Source organism: Lygodium microphyllum, chromosome 25 (assembly GCF_053477565.2).
Source record: "Lygodium microphyllum isolate KBCC chromosome 25, Lygodium_microphyllum_v1.1.10, whole genome shotgun sequence".
Classification (NCBI taxonomy): Eukaryota; Viridiplantae; Streptophyta; class Polypodiopsida; order Schizaeales; family Lygodiaceae; genus Lygodium; species Lygodium microphyllum.
The window spans coordinates 107,627,029-107,647,554 of NC_141159.1; the positions used below are offsets into that span (position 1 = coordinate 107,627,029).

Below are 20,526 nucleotides of genomic sequence, written 5' to 3' on the forward strand. Positions count from 1 at the left end.
CTTAAGTTTTACCCCCACCCAGCAGCCACCAGGATCCTGCAGAAAGTCATGTATGAATGGCTGCAGTTTGGGGCCCACTCTAATTACAGCCCCTCCTGCACCACCTTTGTGCCTGGATGAGTGCCATGTGAAATCTTTGTTTATGGTAAGGAGGTTATGACCCAACCTTTCTCCAGAAGTTTTAACTTCCTGGAGGTAGATACAGTCCAGATTAATGGCATTATGCTATAGCCAGTTGCGGATAACGGACACTCTGGCCTTTTCTGTAAGTCCTTTGCAGTTAGAGGAGATGATCTTCAGATTGTTCATTTCTTACCAACTTTGTTTTGCTTTTTCCCTTTATTGTTACCCTACGTATTGGTAGGGCTACCTGGCCTGGCTCCTACTTTAGAGTGCCTCCGTTTACTGCTACTATAGTTGGAAGTCTCCATCGAGATGGGACCCCCTTGCCTACCTGGGAACTCTTGAAGCGCTTCTAGATTTTCCTTGGCTTGGGAAAGGGACGCATGCAATCCTTCCCCTGTGTTGGAGGAGGGGAGACTCTCTTCCTCATCCTCATTAAGATCCTCTACTTTTGGTTGAACGTCCTGAAGAGGGGGATTAGTGTTCGAGCCTTTCTCACGACCACAATTAGTAGCCTCCTTGAAAAATTGGCTCCCATCGATGAAATCATCATTGTCAGAATCTATTGACTCAGAGCTTAGGGGGTTGGTTGTATTATTAGTGTTACCCATGGCTTCGGAGTCTTTGAGATTCATTAGCAGAGGGGAATACCTATTATATGAGTTGGAGATGGAGGAGTTCTTAACTTTGCCCTTTGGTTTGGGACGTTTTGGTCTCTTATTTTGCTCCATCTGGAAGCTATATAATGTCTCCTTATTGCCCCCGGAATCAGGGACTATTTTAGGTTCTGGCTTCGAGTGCTTATTGACCTCTTCTTTTGCCCACTCAGGGCAGTCCCTCATGAAGTGCCCTTATTTGTGGCACTTGAAGTAGGAGTTGGGCAAGTTCTTATAGGTGATTTCTTGCTTCCTAATAAGCGATCCGATGTCACTTTGAATGATCATGGAGCTACGTAGTTTCTGACTGAGGTCCACTTCGACCAGAACTTGGGGGTGCCATCTCGAGTTGATGTCCAATGAGGGTCGCTATCCTAAGATTTTGCCTATGGGGGAGGCTTTCGACTGGAGAAAAGGATAGAGATGGTCAGGGAGATTGGGGAATTCAACCCACACGGGGACTTTGGTTGTTTTAGGCCCTAGTGGGTCAAAGGACTCATCCCACTTGAATAGGGACAGCAGGGAGTTCTTGAGCATCAATTGGCCAAAGGACATGGCATGAATGGCCAAAGGACATGACATGAACAGCCATTTGTTGGGTTTCAAAAAGGAAGAGAATGTAGTTGTTCAATAGATATCGAGCATGCAGAGCTCTAATGCCCCAGTGGGTCGAAGGACTCATCCCACCTGAATAGGACAGTGGGGAGTTCTTGAGCATCCATTGGCCAAAGGACATGACATGAACGGCCATCTGTTGGGTTTCGAAAAGGAAGAGAATGTAATTGTTCAGTAGATATCGAGCCTGCAGAGCTCTAATGCCAAGGGGTTGCCAGTGGTCCCTCATCCATGCCCTAAGGATTTCTGTAGGAGGTCGCGGGCCATGACAGAGACCATAGATCGCCTTGGTTTGGTATTCTTTAATCCAATGAGAGAAACTAAGATCTGGGATGCAAACCGAGAACGTACCTTCTGGACCTGAGTGTTCTTCTGAGTCAGTTGGGGAGCGTTTAGGGGGGGCGTCCGCCACTGGGGTAGCGGAAGGAGATTCGGATTGGCCCTCAAGCTGTTTGCCAGAGCTTCCCATAGCGCAGCAGCCGTCCACTTCCTCCGACGACTTGAAGACAGCTTTGGGGGCCTCATGCCTGAAACGGTGCAGATGAGCCGAGACTTCTTCAGGAGTGTCTTCCCCTTCCGCGACATGTTGTAGAGATTGCAGATGTGGTAGAGAGGGCTGTGAACTTGGCCCTCCTGTGTTTCTATACCTTCGCCATGATACTAGCGAGCCTCGGGTCAATTTGGGGAGTACTGCCATGGAAATTAGTAGAGATATAGGGGGCATCCACTGTCTTGGTCATGAATGACGAGTTGGACATCGCAAGCGTGCCGTTTGGGCCTGGGGGAGGGGCCGAAACTGCTTCAGGACGGGGGGGAGTGCGTCCATGATGCAGTGGGGCTCTCGCAAGTTGAGGAGGATGGGGGGGTAATCCTTGGGGGATGACAAGACTGTTTGTATGAGCGCATGTAGTGGCATGAAGACTTTCTCGCGAGCCAAGAGTCTTATCCGCCTGGAACGTGGCTGTGGAGAGTCGTGTGGGCTCCACGTGTCCCTCATGTAGCGGGAATGGAATCATTTGCGCCAAAACCGCCCTCAACGGTTGGTTTGGTGCTAGGTAGACTGCCTTTTGCGGGTGGCGCTCCACCCCTTTTCTAATTTCTAGTTTCGACGCCTGCTCTCTCTCTGTTCTTTTCCAAAAGGTACCTCGAACATTTACCCACTGGCTACAAACATGAATTCAGCCACCATGTTGTCAATTACAAATTTTTTAAATAATACAAGAAATTATATTGAAATGAAAGGAATTGCAGGCCCTTGAAAACCAAAATGAAAATACCTAGGACTAGGTGAGTCTACACAGACTTTCTTCATACAATCGTAAATTGTTCAGCTTTGAGAGGCTTTTACAGCCAGCCCTTTATTTTTAAATCTCATTTTGACATATCCTTACTTGTCCTAGTTTATCTGCAATCGGGAAACACGGTCGGAACCTTTGCTTCTTTTATTGCGATAGCTTCTAAGTTCCGCTGCGCTTGAGCTGACGACACAGGAATTGTCGCACACCATCAGTAGAACCTGCAATCCCTGTACTGCATCGATGAACGAAGCTGCCTGCTGCTAGCATATCTGCAACTACTGTTTTGAGATGGTCCCTCGAGGCCACTGTTCCATGCCTGCCCCGACATTTGCAGAATGGAGAAGCTGGAGAAGGCCCTCCAGTCCTTGGATCTTGCTCATAAGCCCATCCCTCATCAAGGGACCCTCTGTTTATTTCTTCAAGAATGTGCCAGTACAAAGAACCTTGCCTGTGGGAGACTTCTTCATTCTGCCCTCACATTCAATGGCCTGGATTTGTCTGTTGCAGGGGATTGCTTTGTTCGCCTGTTTGCCTCGTGCGGAAGCCTCTTTGAAGCCTGCCTTGTGTTTTGCACACTCACAAAACCGAGTGTATACACTTGGCATGCCATTACTTCTGCCTATGTCATGCATGACCAGAGTAATACAGCTTTTGCTTTGTACCATGATATGCAACAGAATGGGGTGAGCCCCAATGAATATGTGATCACATGTCTACTGAAAGCATGCAGTGGAACAGCAGATTTAGGACAGGGGATGATCATACATGATGATGCTGCAAAGAAGGGACACACATCCAATGCAAGTATCGGTACTGCTCTTATTGACATGTATGCGAAGTGTGGAAACACGGAAGAGTCGGTAAAAGTTTTCAATCAGCTACCCCAAAAAGATCTTGTCACATGGAGTACCATGATGGAAGGCCTTGTTGAAAATGGTAATAGTTTGTCTGCCATTGAGTTGGTGGAAAGAATGCATATTGACTCCATTTTGCCTGACAAGGTTATATTTTTGTCTGCATTGAAAGCATGTGGCCACACAGGGTCCTTGCAAATGAGTATGCTGCTTCATGGGCACATAACCAGATTGGGACTTGATTCAGATGTTCTTGTGGGAAACACTCTGCTAGATGTGTATGCAAAATGTGGTGCCTTGGAAGATGCACGCAAGACATTTGACGGAGTGCAAGTCAGAACACTGATCTCATATGGAGCTATGATAAGTGGCTATGCCAACAGTGGACATGGCTTTAGTGCTCTCAAACTTCTGGAAACAATGCAATGCCAAGGCATAGAGCCAAATGAAGTTGTATTCTCGAGTATATTGAAGGCGTGTGGAAGTATAAAGGCCTCAGAGCAGGGCAAGCTGGTACATCATCAAGTTATTGCAAGTAGTTTACAGCTGAATGCTGTGATTGGGAGCTCTCTTGTAGATATGTATTCAAAAACTGGGAATTTACAGGAAGCATGCCAAGTGTTTAACAATTTACAGGATCGCAATGTCATTACTTGGGGTGCTATGATTTCTGGACATGCTCAATATGGGGATGCTTTTGTTGCTTGCAGACTCTTTTTGAGGATGCTGCAGGAAGGTTTTCAACCTGCTAAAGTCACCTGCATATGTGTCTTGAAAGCCTTTGATGATGTCGAATCCCTACAGTGTGGGAAGCAGATACATGACAGAATCACCAGATGTGGATTAGAATCAGACGAGGAGGTTGTGAATGCATTAATAAACATGTATGGGAAATGTGGGAGCCTGGACGATGCACGCAACATTTTAAATAGTGTAAAAGATAGAAGTACCATTGCATGGAGTGCAATGATTGCAGGATCTATTCAACACGGGCACAGCTATGTTGCTCTTGAAGATTTTGAAAGAATGCAACAAGAGGGCGTAAGTCCTGATAGAGTTACTTTTCTGTGTGCTGTAAAAGCATGTACGACAATGGGAATGCTATGCCAAGGAAATATTTTACATGATCAAGTCGTACGGAGCAGGTATGAAGAAGATATGGTGATTGGGAATGCTCTAATTGATCTGTATGCGAAGTGCCGGTGTTTGCAAGAGGCTAAAAGAGTTTTCGATGGTCTGCGTAATCGAAATGTCATAACATGGGGTGCAATGATTGCTGGATATGCCATTTTTGACTGCAGGCTAGCAAGACAGTGCCTTTTTGACATGCAACAACAGGGATTAAAGCCAAATGAAATAATTTACACGAGCCTTCTTTCAGCTTGCTGTCAGATGGGTAAAGTGAAAGAAGGTAACTATTTCTTTCGTTTGATGGCGGACATGCATGGCATATCTCAACGTATTGAACACTTGACCTGCATGGTTGATCTTTTTGGTGGGGCAGGCTATTTGAAGGAAGCTGAACGGCTACTTCAACTTATGCCTAAAGAGTCTGCAATTACTGCACAGATGTCTCTGTTGACTGCTTGTAAAATATATGGTAGTTTTGAATTAGGAAGGCAATGCTTCGATCAGATAATTGCCTCTGATCCTCAAATTGCTGCTGGGTATGTTTTAATGGCTGATATTTATACTGCTGCTGGCATGCTGGAGGATGCACAGAAGATACATGCAATGAGAAGTCATGCCTTGGCATTGAAAATGCCTGGGAAGGCTTGCATTGATATTGATGAGGCCATGGAAGAATTTATTGTTGGACAAAAAGCTGAGCTCTTGAGTCACAACTATGTAAGTTCAATCAAACGGTTTACAAGGCTGAAGGCGAACGGTTATGTTCCACAGTTTACCTTGATGGGCACCTAGTCAACCTGCATGATCTTGATGGAAACTTTCTAGTAAAGCTTATTTTGCAACGACTGTGTAGAATGCAAAACTGGTCTTTCTTCCTGCCATTCTTTGTGCTGGAGGTCAATTCATCCCTTTTTCACCATGTATAGTCCGTAGTGGCCCTCTCAAGCTTCAGGTTCTAGCTTCGGGGTTGCAAGAAATTTAAAAAGAACCAGGAGCAAGAACAAACAGTACCGAAAGGCACAGAAGTCCCACCACATAACATGGCACACCCATGTCCCAGCTCGCCCTTGGCTTGCGGATTGCTGTCTTCTCAATCCACACAACTCACTTGGCATCTGATAGGCTCATCATCCCACGATTCCATTCCTCATCTCCCATCTCTGAGCATAAAGCTTGGAATGGGCTTCATGCATGAGCCTCAGACGCTGCCTTGTGAGCGGACATCTTAGTTGGAATGTGTTAGCCTTGTACATTTCATTTCATGGATTTATTGCGGTCCTTTTTCTGGCCGATCTGCACCTGTGCTTTTTGTTGGGCGCTTTGCTGGCCGACTTGCTCTTCATGCTCTGTCTATAGCACCTCTCCCATGGTCTGCTTCACTTAGTTTTGGATGTAGAGAGAGAGAGAGAGAGAGAGATTCCAGCTTGTACTTGTGCCACATGATCCATCTTCTTGGTCTGCAGTCACTGTTTTTGTGCCAGATAGTGATCCTGCCTTGCTGGGGCGACGCTCCTAGTGGTAGGTAGAGCCTTGTTTTACTCCTCCCTCGCTTGGTTTTGGACATTGCATTACGTGCGTTTAATTGACATATGTCACTTTGCATCTCTACCTCTCTAGAGAGGATTCTTGTGTTAATTTAGTGTGTCCTAAACGTTATATATTGTTGAACTTGTTATTGTTGAATGTGTGTCCTGTGATATTTGTGGATCTCGTCTCGTGCGGATTGCTTTTTCAATAAGATTGTTGGATTTGTTTGTTGGATAGTGGACCTCCTAAGGTGTAACAACCACGTAGATCTCCACTTTGTACACACAATTGGACTCACCTCTCAGCCATTAAGCTAAAAGGGCTCACCCATGAACTTGGAAGCCAATGGTAACCGGGTCAAGCCTCTATCATAAGGGTTAGCAGCCCATACCACCAACCCACACCAATACGAGTATACTAGTAGAGTTGCCTAGGGTCTTGAGTCTAGAAGCACATTGCACAATAAAGTGCATAAAGGAGAACTCAACCACAAAAAACCTAAAGCACCTTGAGTATGTTCATGCTATAGGGCCCTTTAGCATCTTAACTTATAGGATGCATTTACACCTAGTGACTCCTAATGGCCTAATCATCAATGGTCAATGTGGTTGATGTTACAAGTACGATGTCCAAAGATGTAACGCTAAGCACGTCTCATTTTCTCTAGTTTATTTATATTTTTAGTTTTCCATTATGGAATCTAACATGTCTTGTTTTCTCTAGCTCATTTCTATTTTTAGTTTCCCATTATGGGACCTCTATGTATTAACAACGATGATAAAATTCAAAGTCTGAACTATCACACTTGGAGAGCTGTCATGAAATCTTGGTTTGTGTTGACAAGGTTGTGGCCTAGTAACTAGACTCATGCATATCAAGATTGAGTTTACACAAAATAAAAACATAATACCTTCAAGTGTGAGCTAGATCTACCAAAACAAATAGCTACAATTAGCAAGATGACATGATCATGAGATGTTTGTATTGTGTGCATGTGTAGGTTAAAAGCTTAAAATACACATATCTTTGCACGAAAAATTTCATAGAAAAATTTCAACACAATTCTTGTAATGTACTCGTAAAGAGCTTTCATATAATACCTATATTGGGAGGTCCCTAAATTTTAGGGGATTCCTAAATTTTAGAAGGTCCTTAAATCTTAAATAGGTCTAAAAACTCTTAGTCCTAAAAATAGGGATATCATTCTAAAAAAAGCAAGTTTTGTATTTTGACAGTACTTATTAAGTCTGGTTGTTTTTATTCTTGACAATACTTTGTCCAAAAAGCAAGGCCATAGATAAGAGTCAACTCTTAGGATACTTATTACACAAGCTTTCAAGTATCTTTTCACTCATCATAGCTCATGATACGTGGCTAGACACTTGTCTTGTACTACTTCACTTTCTTTTTTTGCACTAGCTCTTCTCTTTGTTTATAAAGTGAACTTGTTTTTCTTCATTCTACATTAAATTTCTTAGCTATAAACCCTTATATAGTAACTAAAGATAGCCTAAAGTTAGTCCCATCCATTTACATCATCATCCTCTACTCCTCCATAATTAAATACCCCTATATTTTCTCTTCTTTCGATGTTGTTTAACATAAGAATAAACTTGTAAATTCATTATAGCCTTTCCTCTTCAAGATGTTTTTTCATTTCAAAAACAAAAACCAAGCCATATCAATATGTTGTTGATCAATGATAGAGAAAGACATTTTTTCCTTTCTACTCATCTTATAAAGAAATCTTTAATTTTATTATGTAATAAGTGATGCATGTATGTGTGTATATCTTTTCATGATCTTGTGAGAGAGAACTACTTCTGCTTACTCTCTAGTTGTTTAAAACTAAGCCCTTCTCTAAAGGATTTGGGTTAAGCAAAAATAAATTCCTTTGGAGGGAGGAAAATAGAATAATTAAAAAACTGGAGAGAACAAATACTTAAAGTTGAATACGATAATTTATAGCCATGGGAATGTAAATATAATGGAGACAATAATGAGGGTTGAAGATGGGCAAAACCCTCCCTTCCCCTTGTTGAGCATACTATGTTGTTCGAGGCATTTACATTGATATCAAAGCTTTGACTCAATCCTTACCCTAACACAGATAGTACTTAGAATTATACTCCTCATAGGCATAATGGAGTAATAGAAAAATCTTGTTCTACTTCAGGATGAAGAAGAGATTCCATCGAAGCCCATTCTCTTCCTTCAAATTCATATGGTGGATTTTCTAATTGACTCTTATCAATCGACAAAGACTCACACCCTTCTCATGAAAGATCTCGTTATCTACAAAGGTGCCCACATTCTTCACCCTTGTCTCCATCTTCATCCCCATCAACCACTTCATAATCTTCAACATCAAGATCCAGTGATGAATGGAGGCATGAGAAGAAAACTAAGTCATTATCTTAACTTGAAAAGAATATCAAATTTAGAACATATGATGATTTCTAAAATCATGATCTTTCTAAGTTTATTCTCATATCTTATATGGTTGTGACAAGCATAAAGAAAAATAAAATATTAGGTTTGTAGCTCTACATTTGATCAGCCTATCCTTTGGTGGATGGGATTAGAATATGGCCATGTTGTCCCAAAATTCTGGCAGTTATTATTTCTATGATATAAAGTCAATTCCTTTCTACTCATTTCAAAAGAGATGTAAACATAGAATGGGATCGGCTCTGAAAAAGAAAAAATGAGTCACTTGATGACTGCATAAAGAGGTTTTGGAAGCTACACTTGAAGGTCCAACATTTCAAGAAAATATATAGCTTTGAAAGTTTAGCAAGTTTGTGATTTTTCGACTTTATTTTTCAATCTTCTCGCAATTAGATTTGGAGAATTCTAGATCATTAAATAGAGAAAGTCTCGAATAAAATAATTCAAAATTCATAACCCAACACCTTCCAGGGTTGATAGGATCTGTAAACATCCTTTACGAAGGTCACCACACGAACACAAGTCATGGACCATAAGCTAGAACACTGACTAAATGCATTTAAAACTTAGGAAGTAAGGGAGAGTTTAAAGCTTAAAGCTTTAAAGAAAAGAAGAAGATTAAGAAGAAGATGACGATGAACAGGCCCCCTCCCCTTTTTTGACAAAAAAATGACGCATAATTTCTCTCCATTCTCCTAAAATTGGAGACGCTGAAAGCATGAACGAAAGCATGAATTCTCCTCCTCAATCACATCAGAAGACTCCAACAATCTCCCCTTCTTCTCAGTTCGACGAGAGGCCTCAATTGAAGCAAGATCATTCGAGAGCCAGACGAATCAGTCCTGGCATCTCTAGTAGCCTCTCTCGACCTCACAAATTAGATCGCCAGCATCAGATTGCATCTTAAAAGCTTCCATATTGCTGGATTGCCAAGATACCCTCCTCAAAGAGCTCCTCTTCTTGGCCACAACCCTTCTTCTTCAATTTAACTATAAATATGAGGCATGAGGAGCCGTTGGGGGGCAGCCTGAGCAAGAGAGGAGAGCCTCTTCTCAAGAGTATAGAGTAAGAGGGAGTGGGGCAAGAGGAGCGCAAGGATGGAATCCCCCATCCCTTCTATCACCACTTCCCTGTGGAATCAAGATTCTACTCGATTTTTCTAAATTCCTAGTGATCATCATTCCCCATTATTCCAATTGCGACAACCCCCAAGCTCTCCTGCCAAAATCCCCTCTACAATCTCGCAATTAAAGACCATGACCCCGAAGAAGAAAGTTATGAAGGTCACAGAGGTAGGAGCTGCCAATAACGCTACGGATATGACTACTACAAATGGAATCACGAGTACTGGGATTACAAACGAAGCTGTGAATACGATCAACCAAGCACTCGTCATAGATCCTAGGTACTATATTTTGATATTAAAGGCAACTAGCACGCCATCATTCCATGAGTTGGCAACAAAAAGTTGCATTCGTAAAATTGGATTTTATTTATCTCTTGCATAAAATCTCTTAAAGGAATTCTTAACCGCAAATTCCAAGGGGTAATTTGGGTTTCTATGAGATGTACTAAGGAGAAGTACAAGGAAGTTACTGTGTTCCTAAAAAGACTTATTTTTTTAAAAAAATTGTATTGATGTAACGGAACCTCCGATGGAAAAACATAGACGCTAATTCTCAGTATATAAAAGAACTTGAGATAAAATTGTTAAAAGAATACATTTCGTAATAAAACTAACCAAGATTTTTTAAAATCACGAGCAAAGACCCACGAAACTCCATTGAGAAAAGACCATCAAGGAAGTTGTTCTAAAAAAATAGAATTCTTGTTCAGATTCAATCAGAACTAGATCCCGAGGGAGGGTAATCCGAGAAGATTATTTGAAGGTATTGCCACTTACGCTAAGTTTTGCCTTGATATTATTATTTTAAAATAAAATATTTATCTTGGAAATAAATTTCTTAAGAGTTTATGTATAATGCATTCAAAATAAGATGTTTTTGATTGAAAGTTAGGTACTAATCTTTCCTAAAATCATCAGGCTAAAAGATTGATGATCGGGTAGTACAGATCGCCGATCGAGGTAGTATTTTGAAGAGCACAGAATGCCAATTCGGGTAGTGATCTTTGATGGTGTGACCTCCCCAAGGCCAGCATGGATAAAACCTACTCCAAGGGGTTCTCTTTTTTTGTTTTCGCGTTAGTGAGTATAAACCAATCATGACTCGAAAGGTCTTATTGTAGGGAATTCTAGTTGGCGGGAGGAGGTGAGGATACCAAGGGGACTCTGGTCATAAACTCCTTAGGCTCTTACAAACTACCAACTACCCTCCGAATTCCAGATAGTATCATGGAAGTTCCGATATTGGTTTAGGAATTGAACTTGAAGTGAATAATATCTTCTAGTTGACATCATTTCTAGCTAGAACAAAAAACACTATAAAAAGTTATTTTTCTTAAAGGAACTATTTAGAAGGGATTGCTTTACTCTGTCTTTGTGTTGTGAAATAAAGGTGTGTAACGAATTTGTATCAGGAGATAATCAAAGAAGCAATTTTTATATGTTGAATCTAAGGTGGCAAGTAATTAGGTAATTAAAAATACTCTCTTGAGGGGAGTGGGAGGATGGACCCTTGACGGATCGAGACCTATGGTTGGGCGGTCTTGGTGAGCCGAGAGCTTTCCTAAAAAGGAAATAAAAATTATATTTTTGATAGACCATTAGAGATTAGAAAGCCTAACTTGCATCACTTTAGGACCATGGGCAGAAGGGATCGAAGTGCTACACTCCTCTTCGTCTCCCATTCTCTTTGAACCTAGCGCAATGCAAGTTCGTTTTAGTTAGGCAATTCTATAAGGAGTGAAAACTCAAACCGCTGATACTAATCGATCGCCGTTAGTATTTGATTTGACTCATACTTAGGTTGATCCTCGTGGGAAAGACTGGAACTTCCACTGCGAGGTAGACTCAAGCGAGCCTAGTTAGCAAACTTCGAGGGTTTTCATCAAAGCCCGAATGGCGTTTTCTAGGACATCTATTGATGGGCTACTAAGAACATGTCGACGAGGAAGAGGCTCGGGAGGGCACGTTACAAAGTTCCAAGGAGGTTTGCATTTTAAACTTTGTACTACTCTTAATCATATTGTTCTAGTCTCAAGAAATTCATCGACCATGTTGACATATGGGAAATGGAGCATAATGGCAAAAAATTATTTCAAAAGAATGATAAGAAGAGAGTGGTTTATCATGAGAAGTATTCAAACCCAAAAGAAGAATGAAAACAATAGCAAAAGCATCCATAAAATCAAAAGAAGATGAATTGTTAAGCACCTCCAAATACTCCTAAATTCTGCTCCAATCTATATCCACAAGCCAAGTAACTTTCTCAAGAAGAAAAGCGAGGCTTCTTGAAAAAGTGCTTTAAATGTGAATAAACATGCCATATAACAAAGCAATATCCAAATAAATGAGAAAGCAAAGTTTTTGACAACAAGTCTAAGTTGCTAATGACAATCAATGTTATGAGTGATGTAGTTGCAAATATAAATCACGCTCTAAATGCACAAACTATTAAAAACTTGGGGATAGTTATAAGGTAAGCAAGCACTATTCCTAATAGATCTTGGAGCAAATAAAAACTTGATTTCCTTCCAATTGGCTAAAGAGCTTGGATTAAAGAATGAATAGATGAAGACTCCATACTAGGCTTTAAATATAGATGAAAGTGACATAGTGGAGATAGTAATATTCTACATTGGCAAGCTCAAATTTCAAATCCAAGGATACATCAAAAACCTACTCAATTATGGGGTAATCAAGCCAATAAGTAGCTCACTATTTTGTTTACTAGTTCTTGTTTAGAAGAAGGATGGCATATTTAGAATGTGCATTGAATATTGAGCCCTCAATAAAATTAATATGAAGAATCAATTTCCAATTCCCAGAATTGATGACATTTTGGATTGTTTAGGAGGGTCAAAGGTTTTTAGCCATATTGATTTGAAGAGTGGTTATCAATAAATTAGGGTACTATCAAGATGTATACAAAAGTGCTTATCGAATTTCATTTTATCTATATGAATTCTTGGTGGTTCCTTTTGGTGGTTCATTTTTAGCGATCATCAATAATATATTGATACTTTCTTTGATGATATTATTATTTTTAGTAAGAATGAAGAGGAGTATCGTCATCACCTAGAAATTGTTCTACAATTGCTTTGACAAAATGGACTGTTGATAAATGATAAAAAGAATGAATTTTTAATGCATAAATTAAATTATCTTGGATATGTCATCTCTTCCAAAATTCAAATGGATCTTGAAAAGATAAAGATATTTCAAAATGGCCTAATCTTCATGATGTACATGAGGCGTGATCTTTTCTTAGCTTTAGCTTCTATTACCCTAGCTTCATCAAGCATTTTGCACATATAACTTCTTCTTTTCATGACCTTACAAAGAAGAAGTGCTCCTTCTAAGGGAGGAAAAAAGAGAAGATAGTTTTCACAAACCTGAAAACAACCCTCACTTCTAGATCTTTTCTTCTCATTCTAGATTTGGTAAAGCCATGTGTGGTAGATGTAAATGCTTGTGATGATTGTATTGGTGTGATGATAAATTAAGAAGAAAGTCATGAACCTCCTTATATAGGACATAGAGGAAAGACAACCACTTTAAGTACAATAGAATGTTTATTTTATTTACAAACATTACAAATAGATATACATAGCTTCATTAAGGCTTGTTTAGCATGTTGAAAATCCAAGTATGATAAGAAAAAGATTCCAAGATTGTTGTAATCTCATCCAGTGCCTGATGCTCTATCAGAATCTATCACAATGGATTTCATCTTAGGTATTCCAAGAATACCTCAAGTTCATGATATAATTTGGGTCATGATTGATAGATTCAACAAGAAATTATGTTTTATTCCATGTTATAAAACATTGAAATCCTCACAAATTATAAGACTCTTTATGTTAATATGTCTTACTAAAATTTAATAAAAGCATGCTAAAACAAGGTTCCAACCAAAATCCATCTTTTTCAAAGCTCTCTAGTAGATATTTTAGACTCTTCAAAGTCACTGATTAAATAAATGAAATTTTGTTTCACAAGGATTGAACCACAAGAAGTGGTATTGTGACATGAAAATTCTTTCTAAAATTAAAAAATATACATGCAATGATGCATAGTGAATCAATGAAAAATTTAGAAGGTTTTACTCTATGGGCTTGGCATTAAGTTAGCGTTCTCCCACTTTTCACCCATAAACTCATGGGCAAACAAATAATTCCAATTGCACCATAATAACCATACTTTGTTGCTACTTTTAGGATCATCAGGCCACATGGGGGAAGTATCTAGCATTGGTTGCGTATGTGATCAATGATAGGGTTTATGCCTCTTATAAGCAAATCCCATTTGAGATATTTTATGGGCATTTGGATAGCAATGTCTTCAATCGTGCTTTGGATACCTCTATTAGGACCTATGTGGTGAATCAGTTGATTGTGGGTATGGATCAATTTTTGAAATAGGTTTGGGAGAATATCAAGCATGTGCAATATTAGTGAAAGAAGGAGATCGATAAACATTAGCATGGGTTGATCTTCTGAGAAGATCAATGGTGCTATCTCAAGATTCAAAAGCAAGTTTGAAGCAATCACCTATCTAGTGCCTCAAAAGTTCACATTATTAAGAAGCTTGGTGATGTCACTTATCAATTGGAATCTAATTGGAAGATGCATACAACGTTTTATGTGAGTAATTTTACAGGGTATCATGGAACCATTCCTATCCAAATGCCAAGAAGAGTAAGAGTTACTGATGGACTTCATGAGTTATTGATGCTAGAATAAGTGTCTATTCACAAGTACAAGAAGGGTACACAATGAAAGAAGCTTTAGTATTTGGTTAAGTTTTAGGAATATCCCATGCACAAGTTGGATGAGTCTTACTTGGTGACAAGTCTTTTCCTTTTCTTTGGATCTACTAAGAGGCCTTGTGGCTAGGGACAATTGTATCTCTAGTGGGGGAGAATATAATGCACTTGGACATTACCCATGTAGAGGTGTTCGAGTGTGCGCAAGAGAGCTTTGGAGCAAGTTTTTGTTGGCAAATCCCTATTTTTTTTCCACATAGTCCACTTATCCAACCTTTGGTATTGCCAGCACCACCATCACCGTGTCATTCTACCTCTCCTCTTTGTGCTCCTCATCCTACGTCCACCCTCTCTCTTTCTCTCTCTCCACAAAATCCTCCATCACCTAGTCCTTGCTAACTCTTTGGGGCGACTCTCCCCCCTTCTTTTGTGTGTGTGTGTGTGTATCTCTTATATATATATATATATATATATATATATATAAAGAGAGAGAGAGAGAGAGAGAGAGAGAGAGATCATACACACATGCACACACCCCCCATCCAAAATTGACGTCCCTACCATTATCGATTGTTTAGGGCATCTCTCTCCCTTGCTTCTCTCTCTCTCTCTCTCTCCCCCCCCCCCCTCTCTCTCTCTCTCTCTCTCTCTCTCTCTCTCTCTCTCTCTCATACACACACCCCCTCCATCAGGGTGAAGTAGGGATGCCCCCTCTCCTCGACACTATTTGGCTTACAAACTGATGGAATTTCTAATTACATATCACATGGAGAAGATAGAGGAGCTCCACTAGTTGGCACTTGGATACCTCTCCTATCATATGCAAACAATGTTGTATTGATTGTTGTTTCTCCACATGGGCTATAGAGACATTTGGATGCATTGTACTCTCATGCATTGGATTGGGTTCTTAGTGAACCTTGGTAAAACCAAGGTGATGGTGTTTAACACTAGACCACAGTGGGTCAGGAGATTAGCACCTAAACTCACATATGGATAGGAGGAGTTGGAGTATGTAGATCCCTACACATACATGGGAATATTGTTACAAGCCCCACCTTCTTTATGCGAGAGGAAATAGACACTAGACTGATTCAAGGATACACATCACTAGGTGGGCTAGAGAGGATGTGCTCATAGGTAAAATTTTAGGAGCCTTGTACTAAGATGTGGCCCTTTAATACACTGGTTACATCCATAGTACTCTATGAAGTGCAAGTAAGGGGGCCTAGTATTGATCATTGTAGTAGATTAGGCCATACTTATGATGGTTGGGTGGAGATCAATGGAGCAGCCACTCATATCCATGATCTCTAGGCTAATCAGATGTAATACATTGTTCCCACATGAGATCATCATAGCTGAGCTAGTAGCCATATCGATTGTAGTAGTGGCTCTCACCCAATTAGTCACATATATACATAGCCTATGGGATTCTCCCGGACACAAATATGAATGGCTTGCTCTTGAGTCTTCTTGACAGCTTGCCGCCAGAGAGGGTGACACTTACTATTGGTATATGTAGATGTTAGACTAGTTTGAACTACATGGATTTAGCATGGATAAGTCAACCCCCTTCTAGTATTCCATTTGATGCACCATCTCTGACTTTAAGCCACTCAAAGATTGGCAAGATTACCAAGATGGACCTTACTTAGCTAGACATCAAGAGGACAAGGATAGCCCTAGTGTAGGAGTTAGGTATGAAGATGGCTTTCTACAAAGAGCATCTTCTACACACAATAGATGGTGGATTTGTTGTTCATCGAGATACATGGGCATCCACATCTCCCATGGGATCATATGTGTTATTGTTCAATTGCATACATCCTCACACTAGTTAGACATTGAGACTGGCAGATATATATCCATACCAATAGACAAGCGCATATGATAGCTATGTCAGCTTGGGCTACAGACAGAGGAGCACTATATATGCCACTACCTAGTATACTATGAGATCTGAGGTTGATTCCATTGTTTGTTTAGTTGGTCCCCTAGCTAGAGTCATGGATTTCCATGATCAATAGTGCCTTGGCCTCTTCCTCCTTGAGATACGATGACTCCTAGACACTCTTCTTAGGAGTATAGTAGTTACAGAACATTGAGGCCCTACTCAAAGGGAGCCCATAGATTTCTTTAGGAGCAAGATCTAGGAGACTTCACCACAGTCACAACTCCAACCATCTACACATACACGACAGATACTAATTGATGGAGCTATCCACAGTTGAGCTAACTTAGACGTCCTCGACCTAGGCACAGATGTGAGTGATGCTTCCATAGGAAAATATAGGAGATCATTGCTCGGAGGGCTAGAAGGCCCTGTACACCTATCAGCTAGAGCTCTTTATTATTTTAAGGGGCATACAACCAAGTAGCTAGTGGAAGACCTTACTTTTTTCTATGACTCCAAGTATATACTATCCTAGGGTCCTCAAGAATATAGAACCCTTGAGTCTATGCATGTATCAAATCTCAATAGCCTAGAATGGCCATTGTGTAGTAGTGATATTTTGCACAGGTGTGGTACATAAATTTTAACAGACATATTGAAATCTATGAAGCCAAGCATTGGATCAAAAGAATGTACACCTAAGCTGGCTCATACCAAGTGAAATTTTGTGCATATGGTCAAGGAATGCAAGGGTTTGAGATGTATTAAAATCATGTACCTCATAAAAAGCACATCAAAGGATTATGTAACAAGGATACTAAGCAAAACTTGGACATTGAAAATGACTCACACTGTTGACGTAGTAGAGTGTTGAGTCACAATAAACGACATGGCTTTTACGTAATTTTATTCTCTCAATTGACAATGTTCTTAATTTGGGATGGATCAACTAATTTCCTTTCCAATTGCACATACTTTGTCGCATGTCAGACTTTATGCTTAGTCTGTAAGTATCGTAGATGGAGGATGCTCAAGGGTGAATGGTTGTGCCTTGATCAAGGCACATGTAATAGTACAGATGTGGATGTTACCATCATTTGTAAGGGTTACAAGCCCTAAGTGTTGCAGATAGAGGATGATTGGCCCTTGAGTATAATATGCTAGGAAATCACACTGTTAATGAAGAATCCACTTATTAGCTTCTATTTCAAATTAGATAGTAGGAAGATTCAAAGTCGGAGCATTCTCTAACCTTGATTCTTTTGAATGCATTTAACATATCAAGATAGGATATATACATCCATGTATCCACTTGGGGACGGGAAGAAAAATGTATTTCCTCCAATGGCAATTGATAGAGTATGTGTGTATTCTTGTATTTTACAATGAATTTTTTGAACACGTCCTTTTTTCAAGAGATGACACATACACGTGTACACTTATGTGTCATGGGGGAGAAGAGAGAGAGAGGAGGGGCCTCTTAGATGTTATAGCTAATACAACATGCAAGTACCACATTGACATATTTATATATGCATGTCAACTTTATAAAGATATTATATAAAAACATAACTAAATATCATATGAAAACAACCCTTTAATGGTTTATAACTTAGGGTTTTTAAGGTAGAACTAGTTTAGTTTTTGTTTTCTTATTTTATTTCACACATTCTCTTGATCTCTTCACATTCACCACATCCCTCCTACTTGCTGCGATGGACACTTGTGTATACTCTAATGACTGGATCCATGAGACTTGCTTTACTAGCTAGGGTGATGAGATCTTTGAGGTTTTCTTAGAGATCTTCAACCTTGAATGCACACTCTCATCACTAGATCCCTCCCTTTAGGTCTTGGAAGAGTTTGTAAGCATTCTCACTACCTACATATACTCCATCGAGGGATTAGACATGACTTGGGTACCTTTAGAATAGCTCATGGTATTTCAAGTTGGGAAGAATCACCAAAAAGTGGTGAATAGGTAGATCATTCATATAGAGCATGCATTATTCCCATGGGGAGTGCACTAGGTATAGCACCTTTGGACCTCATAGAGCATGATTGTGCATTAGTGAACTGCCTCCTTGCACTAGATATACCCATAGAGGAGAAAAGCAAAGATGACACAACTCCAAAGGTTGCTGCTATCACAAATAGGGAAGAAGAGATAATTGAAGAGTCAATAAAAACTCAAGAGAAACATCGGGTAGTGGTAGAGCAAGGCTTGGCACTCATGGTCCCATCCTCTTTAGAAGAGCCACAAGTTAATGAACCAACCTTGCCTCCTTGATGCCAATTGAAATATATGGCTCACAATACTTGATTCTATCAGATGTATTGCAATACTTGGAAATGAAGAAAGAAGAGTTGTCTCTGTCCTAGTTAGGGATTCATGGAAGACCTAATTGATTATGATTATATGGATGTGCATCCAACAATGGTAGACGCTACTAGATATAATGGCACAAGCTTAGATGCAATGAGTGCTATCATAGTAGTGCAAGAGAATATCACCATGGCCGAGGAAGATTAACTTGTATTAGATGTTGAGATTGAATCACTACAGTGTGATATGTTTGGACCAAGGCCCCAGCTTCCTACCAAATAATTTGTGGATCCATTTGCCTAGAGAGTGCCTCGTTTTGATACATGAGAAAAATAAGATACTAGATGATATAGAAAATGTAAGATTTCTAATTACCATACAATTTTATGCAGTGGAACTTTATGATAGAGTGCCTCAGATCCCATGGAGTCCATTGGTAAACTCTTAGATCAAAATGATGCATGTAGCTACCCTGTTTGAGGTTTAGCATGTAGGGCCATAGAAAAGTGGCCTCAAATGCTACACTTTAGATAGGGTAGCTACAAGCATCATTTTGACCCAAGATTGATGGATGGACTCCAGGGGACCTAATGCACCCTATGGTCAAGTTTTGTCACATTCCAATAGCTCCATGTCAACTACTAATCATGGTGTTGATTTGACTATGTCATTCAAGATATACTATGTATATATGAGCTTATGTACAAGCAAGGAGGATCTCAACACATAGATTGATAGAAAGATTTGGATTTGAAGGAGTATATTGGTGACCTTGTAGTACTGATGTAGCAGTCTTTCACAAGAAATGCTCACCATGAGGGGGATGAAACAATCATGAAAATTTGGAAATTGACCTTTTGAGCAATACCTATAACATTTAGCTTGGAGAAGGTGGTGCTAGTTAAGCAGTCAAAGCTTCTTTACTTATTTGACCAAGTGGGTGGTGGAGCAATATATGTGCTCGCTATGTTAGGTGAGCTTATGAATGTATCAGAAGACATGCTCCTATTGGAGGAAGAGTTGAAGGGGAAGCGTATCATTTTTCAAGTCAAGAATGAACATCTATTTTCATTCAAAGCTGGTCCCTCCTTTCCATCATAAAAAAAGCCAAAGAACAAATGAGAGTCCTTATTGGCTATTGGCTCTTTGTATTAATAATTACTATTACCTATTATATGTATTTTTCTTGATGAATATAAAACATTTTGCTTTGTTTGAATAAATATAGTTTTATTAAATAAATTTGTGGTTTGTGTAAGTGTGGCAATAATGTGTAGTATGTGAATGACACATTTCTACGTGTCTGTATAATTTATTTAATTATGTAAACATGTTTTGTGTACACCCACAATTGTGTATATGTAATAACCTACCTCATATCCGTACTTATTACTACTTTTGAGTCATGCATATATTAAATATAAATAATAGTCATGCATTTCAAGAAACAAAATAAAAAACTTTAGTTACATTAATTAGATTGAGTACACATAGCATAAGACAAAAAATATACATGTGTTCCATTGTTACAAAGTATACAAAATTTTTGGCTTTCCAAGCTAACTTCAAGTCTTCTATAATTTTTCAAACCACTTTTTGGAAGGATATTCTAAGGATAAGGAGCTTGTAGCTACATTGGATATGCCTTATCTCTCACATGGCAACAGTTCTTGGTCTCCATCTCCTCTTCTTCTGTGGTAGTCTTCGTGCCCTAGGGGGAGCACCTACTATTGCACCACATGAAGCTCCACCTTCTACTC

The 20,526-nt window shown here is 39.7% G+C and overlaps 1 protein-coding gene across 1 annotated transcript; it reads left to right on the top strand.

The window, feature by feature from the left end:
* The first annotated feature begins 2,777 nt into the window (after nt 1–2,777).
* LOC148014600 (pentatricopeptide repeat-containing protein At3g09040, mitochondrial-like) lies at nt 2,778–6,273 on the top strand. Its single transcript, XM_087667101.1, has one exon. It carries the CDS (start codon nt 3,028–3,030, stop codon nt 5,467–5,469), a length of 2,442 nt encoding a protein of 813 aa, XP_087523227.1. The 5' UTR covers nt 2,778–3,027; the 3' UTR covers nt 5,470–6,273.
* The last annotated feature ends 14,253 nt before the right edge of the window (nt 6,274–20,526 follow it).